General features: G+C 42.4%; 1 protein-coding gene across 1 annotated transcript in view; it reads right to left on the reverse strand.

Annotated features, from left to right (window-relative positions):
* Positions 1 to 20,149, reverse strand: part of TNFRSF17 (tumor necrosis factor receptor superfamily, member 17) — a 42,638-nt gene extending 22,489 nt beyond the window's left edge. The window contains exons 1-4 of the mRNA XM_006867240.1: positions 20,032 to 20,149; positions 19,550 to 19,696; positions 17,920 to 18,150; positions 6,324 to 6,581 (exon numbers count right to left, since the gene is read on the reverse strand). Of these exons, the coding sequence (XP_006867302.1) occupies positions 6,324 to 6,581; positions 17,920 to 18,150; positions 19,550 to 19,696; positions 20,032 to 20,149 (754 nt within the window). The remainder of the gene's footprint in view (positions 1 to 6,323; positions 6,582 to 17,919; positions 18,151 to 19,549; positions 19,697 to 20,031) is intronic.
* Positions 20,150 to 22,719: the final 2,570 nt, after the last annotated feature.

Below are 22,719 nucleotides of genomic sequence, written 5' to 3' on the forward strand. Positions count from 1 at the left end.
TAGTATCCAATCTGTCTAGGCGGGGCTGGTGAAGGGAAATGCAGATAGGTCTCTTGTGATACAAACGTGAATAATTGTTATCAGGACTGATTGTGAGGGTTGGAAATGTAAAGGTAGACATTTTGTAGAAAAGGAGGGGAGTGATTAACTTTGCAGTCTAGGAGCAGAGGTCCCTGGGACCATCAAGGGAGAAGAGCGGAGCAGAGAAGTAGTGACACCAGAGATGGAGGCAGAGACGATGACTGGAGAGATGGAACGGCTAGAGGCTTTAGACCCAGAGAGGGAGAGGGGCTGTGTGCTGAGGATAGGTGGGTCAGGTTTGCAGGGTATAGCCTGTGGTTGGCTGATGATGCATGGAGGGGACTGTAACCATAGCAATGAAATTATATACAATAGGATGAATATAAACCTAATGTTCTCCCATGTAAACTATCACATAATTCACAATAAAAATTTAAGAAAAAATACAAAAAAACCTATGGGTCACATTGGTCTGATCCTCACTCAATCATGGGGATGGCACAGGACTCGACAGCATGTTGTCCTATTGGGCATGGGGTCACACTGCATTGGGGAGTCAACTTGTGACAGCCAACAACACATACATACTTGAATCCATACACCTTGGTGTGCATATTTTAATTGGCATCAAGGTATATATTGTTTTGGTTTTATTTCTTACAGAACATTAATGCTGTTCACATACAAACACAGTAATGTGTATCAATCTATTTTATTCTTTTTAACATCTCTGAGGTTTTCCATCACGGGCCTATGGTGGTGGTGGTGGTGGTGGTAGTTATGTGCCATGGAGTCAGTTCTGACTCACAGCGACCCTGCACAGGGTTTCCGAGGCTGTAAATCTCTACGGAAGCAGAAAGCCTCATCTTTCTCCCACAGAGCAGTTAGTAGTTTCAAACAGCTGACCTGGAGGTTAGCAGCCCAACTCGTAACCACTATGCTACCAGAGCTCCTATTATGGGACTATGGCACATATATTTATCCATGAACCAACTCGATGGCACTTAACAACAACAACAACTCCTTTTAATGGTCATTTGAGTTGTAACTGACCTCATGATCAACTCATTTATCTTGTAGAAAAGGGGCCATTCTACTTCCTGGTTATTTGCACTTACTTTACTCAGCATTGAGCCCATCTAACCTCTGACTCTACTCAAACATTTTCAACTTAAAAAAAACAACACAGCAGTGTAATTAGCAATTTAAAGGATTATAGGATCTGCAAGAGACAGAGAAACAAGTTAAACCACACCAAAAGGATGTAATCAACAATACCCAGAAGGAAATCTTACAAGATAAATGAATATGTTTCCTTTAACAAAAATTGCAAGGGGAATCTGTAGCTTAAAGATTTATCTTTGTGAAAAGGCTATCAACAGATTGGAAGAAAAAGTTTGTAAATCATATCATCTGATAAGGGACTTGTATACAGAAGATATAAAGCAATCTTACAGTTCAATAAGGACATCCGGTACACCTCTGTAGGGTAAGCACTAGACTGTGAACACAAGGTGTGTGGTTTGAGCCCACCATTCTCTCCTCGGGAGGAAGATGAGGCATTCTGCTATGGCAAAGACTGACGGCCTTGGAAACCCTACACAGGGTAATTAACAAGGACAAACCACCACATTTTTAAAAGGGTGAAAACTCTGAACACATATTTCTCTAAAGATATATAAATGGCCAAAAGCACATAAAAAGATGATCAGCATCATCAGCATGGGGAGAGGGGGGCAGTAACTCAAAACCACAATGAGATACCATTTCACTTGTTAAGCGCTACGGAGTCATTTTCCAACTCATGGCAACCCTGTATTGGGTTTCCAAGCAGCAGCTGGTGAGTCTGAATCACCAAACTTGGGGTTCAAACTGGCCATGCAGTCCAGTGCTTATCCTACAGTGCCAAGCTAGGCCTGAAGCAGGATAGTTATAGGCAGACAATCCAAGAGTTGGCAAGAATATAGAGCACTCGTACCTTGCTGGTGGGAATATACAATACTGTGGTCACTTTGGAAAACAGTCTGTCAGTTCCTCAAACAATTAAGTATAAAGTTACCATTTGTTGTTGTTAAGTGCCATTGAGTCCCTTACAACACATAGCAACCCTAGAGGGTTTCCGAGGAGCAGCTGGTGAGTTTGAGTTGCATATCTTGCAGTTCAAACTAACCTTGTAGTCGAGTGCTTATCCTACAGCGCCACACTAGGACTCCTAAAGTTACCATGTTGTTGTTATGTGCCATCGAGTCGGTTCTGACCCATAGCGACCCTGCATAGGGTTTCCAAGGAGCAGCTGTGAGCTTGAACAGTCAACCGTGCAGTTCAAACGGCTTTACAGTCTGGTGCATTAACCCACAGCGTCACACCAGGAATCGTAAGTTACCATTGTAGTTGTTGTTGTTGTTTGGTGCCATTGAGTTGGTACCCACTCATAGTGACCATACGCACAGCAGAACGAAAGTTACCATAAAATTGTGGGGTTCCACAATTTTAGCATTGTAGGATAAGCACTGGACTGCAAGGTTGGTTTGAAAAATGTACTAAGAAGCCAGACACAAAAGTACTATATAGTGTATGATTCTATTTACACGAAATGTCCAGAAGAGGCAAATCCAAACAGAGAAAGCAGATTAGTGGTTTTTACCAGGAACCATAGGGAGGAAGGCACACAGTGCTGTAAACGATGTGGGTGGCAGGTGGCAATGACGGCTGCACAGCACTGCGAATGTATTAAAGGCCACTGAATTGTAAAAAAAAAGCAGATAAAGAGAATAAAACAGATATACTGCCAACTCGCAGTTTTCCAAACTTTCTTAGATCCTGAATTTACCCAATACACTATAAAATTAATATATAAAGCAATCACAGAAATCCAAACACTAACTGGATATTTGCTGACATTAAAGGATTACTAATTACTTGGAGTCCTAGCGTAGTGCTGTGGGTTAATGCGCTGGACTGCAAAGTCAGTTGGAATTGCAAGGTCGATGGTTCAAGCTCACAAGCTGCTCATCAGAAACCCTATATAGGGTTACTGTGGGTTGGAATCGACTCAATGACACTTAACAACAATTTTATAAATACGATCATGGAATTCAGTTACAAAAAAAAAAGGAGTTCCTATATTTTACAGGGAGTCCTGGTATGGCACTATGGGCTAATGTGTCAGACTGCAAAGTCATTTGAACTGCAAGATCGGTGGTTCAAGCTCACCAACTGCTCCTTGGAAATCCTATACAGGGTCACTATGGGTCAGAATCGACTTGATGGCACTTAACAACAACAACAACCTGGTGTAGCGCTGTAGGATCAGCACTGGACAACAAACCACAAGGTCCACAGTTCAAACCCACCAGGCACTCCTCAGAAACCCTATACAGAGTCACTATGAGTCAGAACTGATTCAATGGCACTTAACAACAATAACATATTTTAGACAGGATTCCTGGTGTGGTGCTGTAGGATAAGCACTCGACAGCAAAACATAAGGTCCTCAGTTCCAATCCTCCAGCAGCAACTTGGAAACCCTATACAGAGTTGCTATGAGTCATTAAGTACATGGGGACTACTAGACAAGGGGGTTTGAAAATGTTCATGGAAAAGCCAATGAAAAGGTAATGATATATTTCCACAAAGTTTTTGAAGCCCCCTCAAACTACTTTTCACATCTGTGATGTTTCAAATTTTCCATTATAAAGAAAAAGGAAAAAAAAAGAAAGGCAAAGCTTCTCCACAGTATTCTTTTACTTTGTGCTAGTTATCAAATGCAGGAGTAGGAAAGTCCCCTTTCAAATGAATTCTCAACAGTGTTGAAAATGCCTTGGACTTCCCCTTCCATCCAGAACAACCGCTTTTTCTGCCACAATTAGAATCTTTCTATAAGAAGACTCCTATCCTGAATGTTTTTTTTCCCTTAAAAAGTCCTTTATTGGTTTCCTTTAGAAATGTGTTTGGTCTGAGACTTAATAATTAAGAATCAAAGTAAAAAAACTTCCTTAGTTTTGATATTAAACTGCTCCTTAAAAACAAGCTGATCAGTTTCCCTAGGCTTGTCAATTTCACTTCCTCTTGGGATGAAGACAGATGAAAGAACTTTCCTTACTGTAAGCGTGTAACAAAGACTCCCTTATTGTTGTTAAGTGCCATCCAGTCAGTACCACCCATAGGGACCTTAAGCACTGCAGAATGAAGAAACACTGCCTAATCCTGGGCCAACCTCACAATTGTTGCCACACTTGAGTCCACCAATGCTGCCACTTGGCCAATCCATCTCGTTGGAGGTCTTCCTGTTTTTCTCTGACCCTCCACCCTACCAAACATGATATCCTTATCTAGCAACTGGTCCCTCCTGACAGTATGTCCAAAGTATGAGAGACGAAGTTAGGCCATCTTGGCCTCCAAAGAGCACTCTGGCTGCACTTCTTCCAAAACGGATCTATTGGTTCTTTTGGCAGCCCATAGCACTTTCAATATTCTCTTCCAACATCATAATTCAAAAGCATCAACTCTTCTATGGTTTTCCTTATTCACTGTCCAACTTTCATATGTTTATGAGGTTATTGAAAATACCAAGACTTGGGTCAGGCACACCTCAGTCCTCAGGCTGACATCTTGGCTCTTCAACACTTTAAAAAGGTCTTGTGCAGCAGATTTGCCTAATGCAATTCGTCGTCTGATCTCTTGACTGCTGCTTCCGCGAGTGTTGATAGTTGATCCAAGAAGAATGAAGTCCTTGACAACTTCAATCTTTTATCCGTTGATAAGAATGTTGTTTATTGGTCCAGTGGTGAGGATTTTAGTTTTCTTGTAAAGAAAACACAAAAAGACTCCTTGGGCACATTAAAAGAAAGAGATTTTTAGGGAGTGCCTAGCCCCAGCCCTTAACCTACAGCTGGGCCAAGAAACCATTCCACTGCCAAAGCCACATGGGCCAGACTGAAGCAAGGAAAGCTCTCAAATATCATATGAGAGGTGCAATACCAACCACTTAAAGAAACATGACGTCATTAAAACAAGCCTAGGAGGTAGGTACTGCTATTTACCCCCATTTTTCCAGGACTTATAGAATGGCCAGTGTAATTCATTACTATGGAAATCATTACAGTGTCTCCTGGGAAAGACAGCTTATCACATCCTGGTTGTACCATCCCTAACATTCAAGAAACCTTAATCAATCCCTCCTTTTGGTAACAGAAGCCTATCTTGCAAGAACCTTCCTCTTCCACCACAAACCCCCTCATAAGGACCATCCGTTTCACAAATCTTGCTTTTCAGTGGCAAAAATCAAAGACATTTAAGTTGAAGAGAAGGAAAAGAATCCAGAGACAACTTTCAAGGCCAGTCTCAATGTCCAGAAACCCCTCAGTGGAAAGCTAGGGCAGAGAGGGCTGGATGCTGGGATTTTCAGAAGCAATTCGACAGTGAGGGAAATGCAAGCAATAAGAGGCTAGGCGGTTCCTCCTAAGCAATACAAATCCAGCTGCCCATCTCGGGCAAGCTGAGATGCTTCCCTGAGTCACTCTATCTCCACATAGAACACCCAGGAATGACTTAGCACCACCACACCAAAAGGGCTCTTCAGAGAAGTCGGTAAACAGCAAGTCAGAGTCAAAGACACCAAACTTCAGAACACAGAGAACACCAACCTCCCCATTGCAGCCTCCCCCTCTTTCATCACCCTCTCCCCGGTGGGAAAAAGAAGGGAGAGACGACGACGGTCCCCAAATGAGCAAGAGGGGCAGGGCAGGAGAGACTCACAAGAGCTGGAACAAAAAATAGAAGGGGATGGAGCTTGCAGAAATACCCGGGATCACAGAGGAGCCAGACGTGGTCATTGGTCACTGGGGCGCAAGGGCCCAGGAATGAGAAACCGGAGAGACAAAGGGGCTAAGGAACCCAGTCCTTTGGGGACTAGGTGCTCCTGGGACATGGGGGTTCAGCGGTGTCTGCAGCCGCCTTTTGCCTGGGTGAAAACTGGAGCGACTGGGCAGCTGAAAGCTGGAACTGGGACTCAGGAGTCTGGGGGCGAGGAGGGATTGTGACAACTAGGTAGGGTCCGGTAACTGGGAGGGACTGGGGGACAAGGCGCTCGCTGTAACTGAAAGACAGGGGACTGGAGCTCCTGGGCTCGGATGCTCAGAGAACTGGAGGGGACCAGGAGCTAGGAACTAGGCTTCCAGGCGTCCAAGGGTCAGGACACTGGGAGAAAGCAAGACACGGGGACAGAGGGTACAAAGTGTGCAGATGGAGCGGCTGGAGCCAGGGCGACCGGGGCAGGTGACGGCGGCGGGGCGGCCACTCACCGCTCATGATGCCACTCCCGAGGCCGGTGCCCGCGCCTCCAACACTGCCGCCGCGGAGCTCCAGACAGGCCAGGAGACGGCGCCCGCTCGGCCCGCCCACCCCGCCCCGGAAATACAGTGCCGCTGCCAAGGCCCCGCCCCCTGACCCGGAATGTAAACACGGACTCCCGGCCCGGGGCCTTGGGGCAATCGGGGCTTGTGGGAGGACTGTCTCTGGTTGGCGCCGCACGCCCCACAACTCCCTAGAGCCTCTAAAGTCTGAGGAAGTGGGGCATGCAGGGCGTGATCCTGAGGAACTTAATTGAAGCCGCGCAGTGACCTGGTCCGAGCTAGGTTTTGGGATGCTCGCCATTGCTATAATTAGAAAGAATTGCGGAGGACTGGGTGAAGCTGGTCTGGGAGCTGTTGCTGTGGTCCAGATTAGAGACTGTACAGCCAGAATGCTCCTTAAATTCCAAGATGGCCAGACTCCATGTCTCATACTTTTGACATATTGACATTGACCCGTCCCTGGAGAAGGACATAATGCTTGATAAAATGGAGGGTCAGGGAAAAGAAGAAGACTCCCTACGAGATGGATTGGCACAGTGACAGCAGCAATGAGCTCAAACACCCGCCGCAATGACTGTGAGAATGTCATAGGACGGGGCAGTGTTTCATTCTGTTGTGCATAAGGTTGCTAGGAGCTGGAATCGACCTGGATTGCAAAGTCTGTTTGAACTACAAAGTCGCTGGTTCAACCTCACCAGCCGTACCTTGGAAACACAACCCAAGGTCGCTATGGGTTGGAACAGACGTGACGGGACTCAACAAGTGTTTTAACGGCTTTTGTATCTGGAACAAATTTAAATTCACATGGCAAATAGTGTACAAATATTTGTTAGGAACTGCCAATCAATCAATCACTTTTAAAAAGTCCATTTAAGACGCAAAGCAATATAATATTAAGGAGTTCTTGTACCGTAGTGGTTACGAATCAGGCAGCTAACCTCAGTTGAAGCGGAAGAAAGATGAGGCTTTCTGCTCCTGTAAAGATTTATAGCCTCGGAAACCCTGTAAAGGGTCGCTATGAGTCGGAACCTACTCCACGGCACATAACAACAACAGCAATATAATATTTCTAACCAGAAACTGCATGGATTAATAAAGACACGTTGTATCATTTGGTTTATTAAACTTTACCCAACTCACGCTGCCTTTTGGTAACAAAAAAACTTAAATCTCAAGGTATATGATTTTGCCATCACATCCTACTGAAATGGCACACAGATTTCCAGATAAGTTAATATTCAGGAAGAACCCATGAAGAACACACTGGCAAATCTGACAGGTTGTACTATTTAGACTACAAAAACTCCTGAATTAAGCTGAATAATTGGCAAGGAGTTACCAGAGAAATTTATTCTCTAACAATTCGTTGTCGTTATTGTTAAGTGCCATCTAGTCGGTTCCTACTCACAGCAACTGTGCATAGTGTTCACAAGGAGTGACTGGTGGGTTTTTAACTGCCAACATTGTGGTTCAGTGCATTATCCTGCAGCGCCATGTCAGGACATCCTGTAACAATTTATGGGCCTAAAAGTTCATATTCAGGGTGCCAGCTCGAAAGGAAGGCTTTTCTCTCTGTCAACTGTGGGGAAAGGTCCTGGTCTCCTTTCAGCAAATGTGGGCCCAGAATTCCTTGGAGATCTCCATGTAACTTGACATCAATCTTGCCCTGAATCTAGGAGGTTCTTAGTACAAGGATACCAAGTCCAAAGGATGTACTCTGCTCCAGGATCTTTCTTGGTGGTACTGAGGTCCCTCTCTCTGTCTCTTCACATCTCTCTTGTAAGATAAAAGCAATGCAGGTCACAGCCTGAGGGAAACTCTTAGATCAGATAGAGTTGTGACCTGAGTAAACATGTTGCATACCACCATAGTCTTGCCTCATTACCATAGCAGATATAACCAAATCCACATTCTTGTTAAGTGCCACCCATTCATCCCCAACTCCTAACAACCCTATACAGGGTTTTCAAGGAGGAACAGTTGGTAGGTTTCAACGGCCAACCTTGCGGTTAACAGCCCAGCTCATAATTCATTACATCACCAGGGTTCCTCCAAATCCTCATAGATCACCTCATTCTGCCTTATTAAGACATGCTGTGGTTGTTTAGTGCCATCGAGTCAGTTCCGACTCATAGCAACCCTGTGTAGGGTTTTTAAGGAGCAGCTGGTGGGTTTGAACTGCCAGCTTTGTGGTTAGAAGTCGAGCGCTGATCCTATTGCACCACACCAGGACTCACAAGAGTTCAGGATTTACAACACTTTACAAATGGAGGACAATGGTATCTAATCACACCATAGGATGATTACGTAATGATTTAACTGCCAAATCACTGAGCCTCATGGCCCAGCCAAGGTCATGCATATTTTTAGGAAACACAATTCAACCCATGACAGCAGCTGACACTAAGTGCTTAGGAACAGACAGGCTTAGACATTGTTTGCACATATTAATTCCTACAAGGTCACTATAAGTCCAAATTGACTGCACAGCAATTAAGAACAATAATCTTTAAAACAAACTTTGAAGTTGATTATTATTATTCCCATTTCACAGATGGGGAAACTGAGACATTGAGTTGTTAAGTAATTTTCCCATAGTCAACCAAGATCTACAGCTTCCTAGGAAGAGCCAGGAATCAACTCTGAGCAGTTAGACCCCAAGATCCAGTCTCTTAACCACTCTACTACAGTGTCTACTATAACCCAGAAGGGAGCCAAAAAGGCTAAGAGCCCTCATGGACGTTCCCCATATTCCAGACCTAGCACAATAACTGCAGAGCCCCAAGATCTTAAGGGTCTATGCCATGGTGTCAGTGGACATCTTAACAAAGTTAGCATGACCAGAAGACATCCCCTGTTTCATTGCCCTGCAGAAGACCCCAAGGCCTTTGTACAACCTTAAAGGAGGAACCCACCATAATGATTATAATCCAAAGAAATGGAATTAAATTAATATGAAAAGGAAAAAGAAAAATGGGTTATCCTAACTGACTGCCAATTATAGGCTGTGTTACCTTGTTCTACCTCAGGCTCTGCCATTCCTAGGGGGCTTGGAAAAATTCATGGGAAAATTACATGAAAATATAATGGAATTTTTATATTTCACAACCTTCTGAAGTCCCCTCATATCAATAAAACGGGAATAATGATGATCCACCAACCCGATAGTTTTCTATACCCATGGACGCTCTTAGAACAGAACCTGCATGGATGTGGAAGATAAAGGTAAGTTTCACAGTAACCACAAGAAAGTTAACGAACCTATTTGCCAAAATAACAAAGAAATTCCTAAGGACTTCCTAGACAGAAAAATAAAATAAATGAAAAGAAAATGCAAAAAGGGAATTTAGCGTAGAAAATTAAGCAGGACAAAGAAACCATCAACACCATAAAAGAAAATAAAAGCACAACAAAGTGGCAGGGGTACCAGGTCAGCGGTTCAAAACCACCAGCTGCTCCTTGGAAACCTTATACAGGATTGCTATGAGTTGGAACCAACTCAACAGCAACAACAACAAACAACAAACTAGTAAACTCATCTCTACTGGTAACCATGTTGTTGTTGTTGTTAAGTGCCATCGAGTCGGGTCCGACCCATAGCGGCATACTATGTGTAAATGGCTTAGGTGCACCAGTAAAAAGATAGAGTGGCAGAGTGGAGACAAGAGGCAACCCATCAATCTGCCATCTATAAAGGATGCACCTTGGGCAAAAAGATGTAAATAAACTAAAATACAAAGGACAGAAAAAAATATACCAAACAATCAATAACCTAAAAAGAGCAAGAGTGGCAATGCAAACCTCTGATAAAATGGACTTTGAGTTAAATTTCCCATAAAAGATAAAGAAGGATATTATATAATGATTGTTGTTGTTGTTGTTGTTGTTATATGCTGTGGAGTCGGTTCCGACTTTCTCGCCTCATCTTTCTCCCGTGGAACAGCTGGTAGTTTCGAACTGCTGACCTTGTGGTTTGCAGCCCGATTCGTAACCACTATGCTACCAGAGCTCCTTATATAATGATTAAAGGGTAAATAAACAAAAGGGTTGATAACCATAACAACTCCGGATGCACCCAATGACAGGGCTCAGAAGTGCAAGGAACAAACTCTTACAGCAGTAACAAGAAGAATGGACTCCCACGATAATAGTGGGAGACTCCGCACACAGTAGATTCAACTAAAAGTCTCTTTTATCAGTGCTAATTTTGTAGCGTAGTGGTTATGAATCGGGCTGTGAACCGCAAGGTCAGCAGTTCGACACTACCAGCGGTTCCACAGGAGAAAGATGAGGTGTTCTGCTCCCGTAAAGATTTACAGCCTCGGAAACCCTGGGCAGGGTTGCTATGAGTCGGAACTGACTCCACGGCACTTAACAACAACAATTTCATCTCTCATACTTCGGACCTATTGTCAGGAGGGACCAGTTGCAGGAGAAGGATATCACGTTTGGTAAGGTGGAGGGTCAGAGGAAAAGAGGAAGACCCCCAAGGAGATGGATTGGCCAAGTGGCAGCATCGATAGACTCAAGTGTGGCAACAGTAGTCAGGTTGGCTCAGGACTGGGCAGTGTTTCATTCTGCTGTGCATAAGGTCGCTATGAGTCGGCACTAACTCGAAGGCATCTAACAACAATTGTACACTGCCACACCAAGACTCCCAACAAAGATATAGGAGCCTTAAAGGCTACAATCAATGAAACTCAACATAGACATAGACATAACATTTCACTTTGTTGTTTTTAAGTGCCTTGTACAGGCTTTCCAAGGAGTGGCTGGTGGGTTTGAGTTGCCAACATTTCGTTTAGCAGTCCAGGGCTTATCATCCACTATATAGCAGCCAACTATTTGAGGAAGCTTCAAAAAGTTTGTAGAAAAATGGAATGGAAGGATGATAGAAAGTTTCCACGAACTTTTTTACAGCCCCCTCATACATCCTTTTCCAATACACACGGATCATGCTCCAAAACAGACCACATTTCAGGACACAAAGCAAGTCTCAACAAAATCCAAAACAATGAAATAATACCAAGCATTTTCTCTGATCTTAGTGCTTTAAAAGTCAAAACTGGGAAGAGGAAGAGCAAGGAAAAAAATCAAAGACAGGGAAACTGAGTAACACTTTCCTTAAAAGCCAGCGGGTTATAAAAGAAATCCAAGATGAATTTTTTAAAATCCTATAATCAAGCAAGAATGAAAATGTGTGGGACACAGCAAAAGCAGTGCTCAGAGGTCAATTTATAGCAACATATGCATGCCCAAAAAAAGAATAAAATACCAAAATCAAAACATTAAATCTACACCTAAAACAACTAGAAAAAGAGCAGCAAAAGAAGCTCAAAGTCACCAGAAGAAATGAAACAATAAAGATCAAGATATAAATAAAGAGAACAGAAAAACAATGGAAAGAATCAACAAGACCAGAGTTGATTCTTTGAAAGAATTCAGAAAATCGATAAACCACTGGCCAAACCGACAACAGAAAAGCAGAAAAAGCAAATCACCTGAATAAGAAATGAAATGAGTGACAATTCAGCAGAGCCAACCCAAATAAAAAGGATCAAAGACTATGAAAAATTAGACTCCAGAAAGTTTGAAAACCTAAAGGAAGTGGACAAATCTCTAGGAACAAAGTATCTTCCTAGACAGAAGTGGGAAAAGGAAACAGATGCATAGCAAAAGAAGAGATTGAAGAGGTAATTTACTTAAATTAGCAACAACAACAAAAGGAGCCAAGGCCTGGAGAACTGTACCAAACACCTAGAGAGGAGCTCATACCAGGAGTACGCCAACGAATTCAGGGAAAAAGGAGGACTACTTCTGCTGAACTCATTCTATGAAACCAGCAATAACACTGACAACAAAGTCAGGAAAAGACACTAAAAAAGAAAATTAGACCAATATCCCTGTCTCAGTGACCTAGTACTTGTTGCTGTTAGGTGCCATCGAGTCGGTACCGACTCATAGCGACCCTATGCACAACAGAACAAAACATACCCCAGTCCTGGGCTAACCTCACAATTGTTGCCACACTTGAGCCCATGGATGCTGCCACTTGGCCAATCCATCTTGCTGGGGGTCTTCCTGTTTTTCTCTGACCTTCCACCTTACCAAACATGATATCCTTCTCCAGTAAATGGTCCCTCCTGACAATACATCCGAAGTATGAGAGATAAAGTTTGGCCATCCTGTACTGCTATAACATAAATACCACAAATGAATGGGTTTAACAAACCTATATGTATTTCTCAGTGTTTAAGGGGCAGAAGCCCCAGTTCACAGAGTGCCAGCTCCATGTGTGTTGGCACCAATCTTTCCCTGAGTCATGCCCTGAGTTCAAGGAACACTCTGTGCTCCTGGCTCTGGATGGTAGTAAGTCCTTCTCTCTTTGTTGGCTTCTCTCTCCTTTTATCTCATGTAAGATAAAGGTGGTGGTTGTTATTTCCTGTTGAATTGGTTCCAACCCATTTGTTGTTGTTGTTGTTAAGTGCCGTCGAGTCGGTTCTGACCCATAGCGACCCTGTACAGGGTTTCCGAGGGTGTAAATCTTTACCCATAGTCACCCTGTATAGGGTTTCCAAGAAGCGGCTGGTGAGCTTGAACTTCTGACCTTACAGTCCAAACCAGCCTTCCAGTCCAGGGCATTAACCCTCAGCGCTACTGTTTATATGGGATCGGGGCTCTGACCTGATATCGCAGTCTGCAGTCCACACTAGCAGTCCTGGGGTGGTGCTGAGGGTCAATGCGCCACACTGCAAAGCCATTTGAATTTCAAGGTCGGTGGTTCAAGTTTACCAACTGCTCCTCAGAAACCCTATACAGGATCGCTATGGGTCGGAACCAACTCGACAGCACTTAACAACAACAGTCCACAGTAATCCACTTACTACTGACTGACCAATCACATCAAATCACATCAGAATGCATCATTGCATAAGAGCCAAAACACTGAGGATCATGGCCTAGCCAAGCTAACAAATATTTTGAGCAAATACATTTCGATCTTTGACAATCCATCATAAATACAGATGAAAAAATTCTCAAAATTCTAACCAATAGAATTCAATGTTGGCATTGTTGAGTGCCATTGATTCGGTTCTGATTTATAGCAATCCTACATAGGGTTTCCAAGAAGCAATATTACCCAAAGTTATCTATAGACACAATGCAATCTTGTTCCAAATTCCAACAGCTTTCTCTGACTTTATATGGGTAAGGAAAGCATCACTGAAGAAGAATAACAAAGTAGGAGGTTGGCACTGTACAATCATAGACACACAGACCAATGAACAGAACTGAGAATCCAGAAGTCAATCAATCCCTCCATTAAATCGGAGGAGCCACAGTCACTTTAAGTAACAGTGTTGGTAACACGGGATTATCTATCTCCAGAAAACGGAAAAAGGAAACAGGCCTCACATCATACACAAAAACTAACTCAACAGGGATCAAAGGCATAAATACAAAACATAAAACTATAAAGATCATGGAAGTAAAAATAAGGACAATGCTGTGGCTGTTGTTGTTAAGTGCCGTTGGATGGGTTCTGACTCATAGTGACCCTGTATAGGGTTTCCAAGGAGTGGCTGGTGAGTTTGAACTGCCAACCTTGTGGTTCAAACGGACCTTGCTGTCCAGTGCTTTAACCCACAGCACCACACTAGGAGCCCTAATATAGAGTATATATAGAATACCAAACATAATTAAAAATACACAAACAGAAGATGAACTAGATAAATGAAACCTCCTAAGAAGTGAATACTTATGTCTTCAAGAGACTTCTCCAAAACAATTCCAAAGGAAACTACAGACTGGGAACTTTTATGTGTGTGTGGCTACACATATTCAACAAGGGCTTTATTTCTCTAAAATTTATAGAAAACTTCAACACCACAGCAACAAAAAGACACAGAATCCAATTTTTTAAATGAGCAAATAATATGAACAGAGACTTCGTCAAAGACGACAGTCAGGCAGCTATCAAATGCATTCTGCAATGCCTGCCACCCTTAGCCATCACCCACCACTGTTAAGTTGGTTCAGACACACTGAGAGACAATTCCATAAGTTAGACCTGCCCCATAGGGTTTCCAAGGCTGTAAATCTTTACAGGAGCTTTTCCCTTTCAAGTAGCTGGTGCAGCCTTTCAGTCAGCAACCAAGTGCTTAACCACTGTGCCACCAGAGCTCTTTCATTACAGATGTAAATCAAAATTGCAATGAAATATCATCTCACCCCAATAATAATGGTGGTGGTAGCTGTATAGCATGAAGTCAGTTCTGACTCCTAGTGACCCTGTATACAGTTTTTAAGGCTGTTCATCTTTACAGAACACAAAGCCTCATCTTTCTCCCATGGAGCAGCTGGTGGGTTCAAACTACGAACTTGACGTGAGCAGCTCAACATGTAATCTACTATGTCACCAGCACTCCTTAACAATAATGGTACTAATATTATTTTAAAAAAAAAACAGAAAATAGCAAATGTTGGTCAGATTGTAGGAGGACTAGAACTCAAATACTGCTGGTAGGAATGTAAACTGATACAACTCTGGATAATGGTATGACGTATCCTTACAAAGCTAGAGACAGAAGTACCATGTGGTCCAGCAACCCCACTCCTATGTATCTGCTTAAAGAAACAAGAGAGTGACAAGAATACAAACCTGCCCACCATTGTTCACTGAAGCATTATTCATTATGGCAAACAGATGAACACAACCTGAACTCCCATCAACAGATGCATGGATAAACAAACCGTGGTCCATGCACACAACGAAATGCTACACGACAATGAAGAATAACAATGAATCCATGAAACATACATATCACAACATAGATGAATTTGGAGTACATCCTGCTGAGTGAAATAAGTCAATTACAAAAGGACAAATATTCATGAGACCACTGTTATTGAAAACAAAACAAACCACAAAGAGGCTTACACTCAGTAAAAAAAAAAAAAAAAAAAAAGTTTTTTTAATGATTACCAAGAACGAGAGGGGAAAGGAGGAGGAAAATTGACTGACTAGATACAGAACACATGTTGCTAAAGATGACAGGAAAGGGAATACAGATTATGGGGACGTCAGCACAATACGGCCACAGCAAAGGAAGACTCTGAGAGGAACGCACAAATAAAAGGCAACAGCAGCAATACTATAAAATAAACAATGTTGCAAGAATGTATTAACAAACAGTAATTCACAAGTGCATTCATAGGTAGCTAGGTATGCTAAAGAAGGGTGGGAGGATACAAGGGAACACACCCACCTGCAGATAGAGATTGGGTTGTGGCTATTTCTACATACATAATTGTAGGTGCTGCATGTATGTATACTAATATAGACAACAGAGCACACAAGGTCATAGAAATTTCTCACACCCAAACAAACCCCTTGCAGGATGAAGTTCCTAATTTCAAAGGAAAAAAGGATCGTAGGCTGAGGGGATAGAGACATCAATTGGTACAACATAGTTCATTAAGACCACGTTCTACTTTGATGAGGAGTGTCTGAGCTCATAATAGTTTGCGAGCTGCCGTCTAAGATACAGCTGTTGGTGTCTTCCTATCCAGAGCAAAGAACATAAAGACTCAAGGGAACAAATAATCCAAGAGACTAATGGATCAAATGAGCCTATATGACCCCAAGACAAGAAGAACTAGATGGTGCCCAGTTACCACTATTGACCTCTCTGACTGGACTCAAACCGAGCAGGAGAGAAATGTAGAACAAAAAATCAAATTCACAAAAAAGACCTGACTTATTGATCTAACAGAGACAGAATGAACCCTGGGGACTATGGCCCTAAAACACCCTCTGACCTGGAAGTGAAGCCATCCCCAGAGACCACCTTTCAGTTAAACAGTAAATGGTCCCATAAAGTAAACAGTAACACCCTAAACATGTTCCTTAGAACAATTAGTTATATGAGATCAAAACGACAACGCTTGTGCAAAAGCAAAGATGAGAAGACAGGAAAGGGCAATAAATCAAACGAAATAAAGGGGAGAGTATAGACACATTGTAGGCAGCAATGTCTTGAAGCACTTTCTGTACAAATTATCAATGGGAAGCGAATTTGCTCTGTAAACTTTCACCTAAAGTACAACAAAAACTCTTTAAAACAAAAGTGGCACATTAATAAGGCTATATTATTAATACACTGTTATACACTTTGCATTGGGGTTGAATATGTTACTAGTAATTCTTTATCATAGTTTGCAATTACACATTTATTTGCCCTGAAATGTATATGTATACGTGCAGGAAGAAGTACAATCAGAACACTTCGAAGATGACAAGATTTCATCTCTCACCATTGAAGACATACTATCAGGAGGGACCAATCCCTGGAGAAAGACATCATGCTTGGTAAAGTGGCAGGACAGCAAAAAAGGTGACCCACCCCCACCCCCACTCCCAACAAGATGGATTGGCACAGTGGCAGCAGCAATGGGCTCAAGCATAGCAGCAATTGTGAGCCTGGCTCAGAACCAGGTGATGTTTTGCTCTGTTGTACATCAGGTTGCTATGAGTCGGAACCAACTCGACAGCACTTAATAACAAAATGTACAGGAAAGAAATGGTCTAGCTACAGAAATGGGAGACTCGGATCTACACATCACAATGATTTATTTTTTTTTAGCAAGTCAAGAATTTAATCACGAGGAAGTAAGTGTTCCCAGTTATGCTTCTGACAGTAAGATAGAGAAATCTGTCTAACATAATGAGGTTTCAGAATTGGTGGCCAAAAAGCTATGTCTACAACTGGCAAGTACAGTCATTCTAAAGAGATCTGTTTTCCTTCTTAAAGATAGGTTTTCAAAGTATCTCTAAACTCACTGCCATTGAATCGATATCAACTCACAGCAACCCAATAGGATGGAGTAGAACTGCTTCACAGGGTTTACAAGACTGTCAGTCTTTACAGAACCAGACTGCCACATTTTTCTCAGGCAGAGCAGCTGGTGGATTTGAACCATCGACCTTTCAGTTAGTAGTCAAGCCCTTTAAGGAAACAAGACATAAATTTGTATTAAAAACACGGCCACGCATCTTGTAAAACATATACTGTTCCTAGTAGGAATTTACTCAAGTATGGGCTCACTAAAATGTGGTTACACCAGTCAAAATGGATAATTGTTGTTGTTAAGTGCCATCGAGTCAGTGCTGACTCACAGAGACCCTGTATAGGATTTCCTAGGAGCAGCTGGTGGGTTTGAACCACAGACTTTGTGATCAGCAGTCCAGTGCTTATCCTACACAGCAGGATTCATTACTTAGTAGAAGTTCATTTCTGTGCTCCAAAGACACCTAAAGGGCCGTGGTACAGATGGTTAGTTCCCTCGACTGCTAACCGAAATGTTACAGGTTCGTGCACACCCAGAGGTGTCTCGGAAGAAAGATACAGCGTTCTACTTCTAAAAGGTCATAGCCATCGAGGACCCTGTGGAGCACAGTTCCGCCCTGATCACCTGGGTTTGCCATGAGTCAGAGGTGGCTATGGCAACTGGAGGTGGTGGTGGGGGGTGATGCTTGCTGCACCTGGCAGGCTGATGCTGTGGTCACTTGTTTTTGTGGTAACAAGAATAGTGGCACCTTCCTCCATAGCTGGAAGAGGGAACAAATGGTCGGAATCGATCTTTTGTTTGCAACTGACGCAGTCTTCACAGGTGCATTCTTCTACGGTGTACCCCAGTCCTCTCGGAAGGGCACTTTCAACACCTGTCATACTGCTGTTCCGGTCAATATCAGCCACATCCTGGAGAACTGGTCCTGATGATACAAAAACAGAAACATTAGCCTGTGCCTCCCCCGGGGGTGTGGTCCTGAGCGCCTTAGCAGTACACGTCTTCGAGGAGCGTGTCCTGCACTAGAAGCCACAAGCTCACAGACCACAGGCCACATTTGGTGTAAAGACAAGCATGCTTTTCAGAGTTTTGGTTTGATTACAATGTTTGCTAATGTTTAAAAAAAAACAAAACAGAAGATTTTATATGCCAGTCTACACTCAGTTACAAGGCAACAGAATATGGTAACATGGAATCAGCATCCCTCCGTGGAAAGAGTCCACTGGAGTCAGTAGCAGCTGAGAGTTTACCTCAGACACGACATGGCTCCCCTGTTGCCAAAGCCTCCACCCACTACTCATTTGTTACCTACTTGGGACTCCAGCTGTGACATCTGTCATCCCATTGATCACCAGGGTTGTTACCCACTTGGTCCTTGCAGGCATTTGAGGCTTTGAACCTATTTCACACTTTTGAAAGTGACAGAAATCACCCTAGTCACAGCCCTCAAAATCAATCTGTGGGAAAAACTAGAAAATTTGAAAGTTTGAACCCCTTGTGACCACATAATGAAGGGGTCTCCATTATGCCCCTAGTGTACACCTGTGAAGGTAAGGTTTACTACTTTCTTGGCATCAAAGGGTAACTCCGTCTCTCAAAAGATCATACATAAAGTCACTTCCTAGCCATCTGCCAGATCCCAGGCAAGAAAGAAAAATTAATCAAAGAGATAACTGCTGAACAGCCATTATCCCCTCCCTGTTGTATGTTCAATACAATATGCACGGGAAATACAAACATCAAGAAACCGGGGCAGTGGCTGGTAAGCATTTGGAATCACACCATGGGCCTGAAGAAATATTTTAACCTTAAGTAGAACATTCATCTCTCTACCACTTCATCAAGAAAATTTTTTAGATGTCTACTCTCAGCATCCGGGAACAACTGGTTACTCATTTCTAGTATTTTTCAGTAGCAAAGCGTTCACCCGAGGAAACAAGACTTAGATGTGTGTTTATAATGCAGTCACACATCTTGTAAAGCTACTGTTCCTGATAGGAGTAGACCTAGCTCAGTTCAGAAAGCATGTCATTCCATCACTCTGCTAACTTTAACCAAGGGATGGGTAATGATTGCTCAAGGAAGCCTCCGTACTTTAATAGAGTCATTAATTACCAAGGGAAGAATTGAGGGGAAGGCTGATGTCGTAGTGAGCCTGCTAAAGAGGTCTGGACAACAGAATGAAGGCAGCTTGCCTCCCCCACTAAGTTTATTTAACCTAACTGCCCTCTGACAGAGAGATACTTAAAGTCAAAAAGAACCGAAATTCACAATGGCCACACTTACTTTGGAAACAGACTTCAAAGATTCATCATCACACTAACCTGTGTTTTTAAATTTGTCCTTTAATAGTTCCGCACTCATCTTCTTTAGCAAGTACATCATCAGGAAAAAAGCCAGAGAAACTGCCAAGCACAGGCCCACACAGGTCCAGAGAATCACATGTGTTCCTTTCGCAGAATTAGTCAGATCTTTATTAAAAGAATGGCAGATAGCAGAATATTCACATGTATTTTAGGTCGTTTGCCATCCTGTGCTCCTAGTTGATCCACAATGACTTTTACACTCTAAATAACACTTAATTAAGAGAGTTGATAAAAATCAATTCTAAAAAGAGTACTGAGTGAAAAAGGGAGTTCCATTCTAAATAATTACTTTCATCCTGTAAACATTTAATTCATTGCCTTTTCCTCTTCTACTTTTTGATTCCCAAATAAATTTTCTGTCACATTTATTCTTTGAATAAATACAACAGTCACTATAGAAAAAACATATCACACCCATGAATTCAGGAAATATTACTTACTTGTATTACAGTAATGCTGACAGACTAGAGGAGGGGTATGAGAACACCGAAGGTGACAAGGTTTGCAAGCATGAAGCAAACCATCCAAATATTCATTCTGGAAACACTGCGGAGCCATCCGGAACGTGATCAAAAAAAAAAAATAGCAATAAGGGAACCATGAAAAGAAAAGCATGGAAGAACAAAGAAAAATCTCATCAAGAAGTCACTAGAAAATGATGTGAGAGCAGCTAGAATATCGAAGGAGCCCCCCCTCCCCCCAAAAAGAAACCAGATCTTGATAAGGCTAACTTGTTTCTGATGAGAGATGAGAGTTGTCACTTTGCTCACTGTGGTTAAAGATTTGAATACCAACTCAAATTCATGTTTCTAAGTTTGAGGCCTGGGGAGGTATGAGGTGGGCTGTCAATATCAAGGGCAAACTATTCCTGAAACAGAAACTGTTTATTTATAGAAGAAATTGTTCATGCAGGTGACAGTTGCAAGATACAGACAAGCATGGAGCAGCAGGTTCAATAATCTAGGGAGCAGCTGTTAAGAGAAGTATGATAGGCCCCAGGGAGAGAGTTAAGGCAAGAGCCATGTCCCTGAAAGAAATAAAAATCGAATGAGAATCATACCCAGATAACCACAAACAGAAAACATTAATCCGCACATCCAAACAACTCCAAATAGGAGTAACTCAAAGAGATCTAAGTCTAGATACATCATAATCAAACTGATGAAAGTCCAAGACAAAGATAAAGCCTGGAATCTTAAAAGCCTCGGAAGAATGTGACAGAAACAAGAGGTTATCAAAAATGACTATGAGTTTTTGAGGCTGTGAAGAATTGCAATGCCATTGGCAGAAATCAGGGAGCCTGAAGAAAGCTAACCTGGAAGGGGAGTTAAGAGAAGAGATAGGTTTGAGGAGTTTTTTAAAAATTATTATTATTAAAGTAATCGATTTTCCATTGAGGGAAAAATTTTAAATATTGATGAGTAGATAGAAAAGTAGTCATCATCCTACCATCCAATAAACAACCTTCTTATCAACAAAGAAAAGATTGAAGTGGTCAAGGACTTCATTCATCTTGGATCAACTATCAACACTTATGGAAACAGCAGTCAAGAAATCAAATGACGTATTGCATGAGGTAAGCCTGCTGCACAAGACCTTTTTAAAGTGTTGAAGAGCAAAGATGTCAGCTTGAGGACTAAGGAAAATACCCAAGCCTTGGTATTTTCAATAACCTCATATGCATGGGAAAACTAGACAATAAATATGGAAAACCGTAGAAGAATTGATGCTTTTGAGTTCTGATGTTGGAGTAGAATATTGAAAGTGCCATGGGCTGCCAAAAGAACCAACAGATCTGTGTTGGAAGTGTTCCTTGGAGGCCAAGATGGCCAAACTTCATCTCTCATACTTCGGACATATTGTCAGGAGGGACCAGTCCCTGGAGAAGGATGTCATGTTTGGTAAGGTAGAGGGTCAGCAAAAAAGAGGAAGACCCCCAGCGAGATGGATTGGCCAAGTGGCAGCATCAATGGACTCAAGCGTGACAACAATAGTGAGGTTGGCCCAGGATCAGGCAGTGTTTCATTCTGCTGTGCCTAAGGTCGTTATGAGTCAGTACCAACTTGATGGCACCTAACAACAACAACAACCATCCAGAAGGAGTCCTGTGTGGCACTGTGGATTAATGCGTTAGACTGCAAAGTTGGTTTGAACTCCAAGGTCGATGGTTCAAACTCACACAGCTGCTCCTCAGAAACCCTATAAATGGTCACTATGGGTCAGAACCAACTTGACGACACCTAACAACAACCAAGTGCAGTGGATCTGTAGGATAAGCACTGAACTACAAACCGCACAGCCAGTGAGTCGAGTCCACAAGCCACTACTCAGGAGAAAGATAAGGCTTTCTGCTCCCACCAAGGTTTGGAAGCCTGGAAACCCTACACAGAGTTTCTGCGTGTCAGATCCAACTGGACAATACTCAACAACAACAACAACCACCCAGAAAGAGATATTAATATCTTTGCTGATGTGTTTTGTTTGTGCAAGCCCTGATATACAAGGATAAGTCAAGAAGTATTGTCAGTGAGTCACATAAACATTAAATAGAATTATAAAAATGTGAAGCTACTGTTTCTTGACACATTCTCCATCGAAGCTGTGTTGTTGTTAAGTGCCATCAAGTCGGTTCCAATGCATAGTGACCCTGTATAGCGTTTCTAGGAGCAGCTGGTGGGTTTGAACCACTGACCTTATACATAAGGGTTATATAATATACAACCCTAACACACACCTTTTCTGATTTTAAACAAGGCAGTCTTCCTTTGTTCCATTCGGACTGCCTCTTGATCTATGCATAGGTTCTGCACAAGAACAAGTAAATGTTCTGGAATTCCCATTCTTCACAATGTTATCCATAATCTGTCATGAGCCACACAGTTGAATGTCTTTGCATAGTTAGTAAAACAGAGGCAAACATCTTTCTGGTATATTAACTTCAGCCAAAATCTATGATAATAGAAATAATATCGCTTGCCCCACGTGCTTGAACTTCTGGCAGCTCTTGTTGATTTATTGCTGCAATCATCTTTTTATTATCTCCAGCAAAAATGTACTTGTGTATGATATTAATCATATTGCTTGATAATTTCTGCATTCTGTTGGGTCACCTTTCTTTGGAATGGGCA

Source organism: Chrysochloris asiatica, unplaced genomic scaffold (assembly GCF_000296735.1).
Source record: "Chrysochloris asiatica unplaced genomic scaffold, ChrAsi1.0 scaffold00102, whole genome shotgun sequence".
NCBI classification, from domain to species: domain Eukaryota; kingdom Metazoa; phylum Chordata; class Mammalia; order Afrosoricida; family Chrysochloridae; genus Chrysochloris; species Chrysochloris asiatica.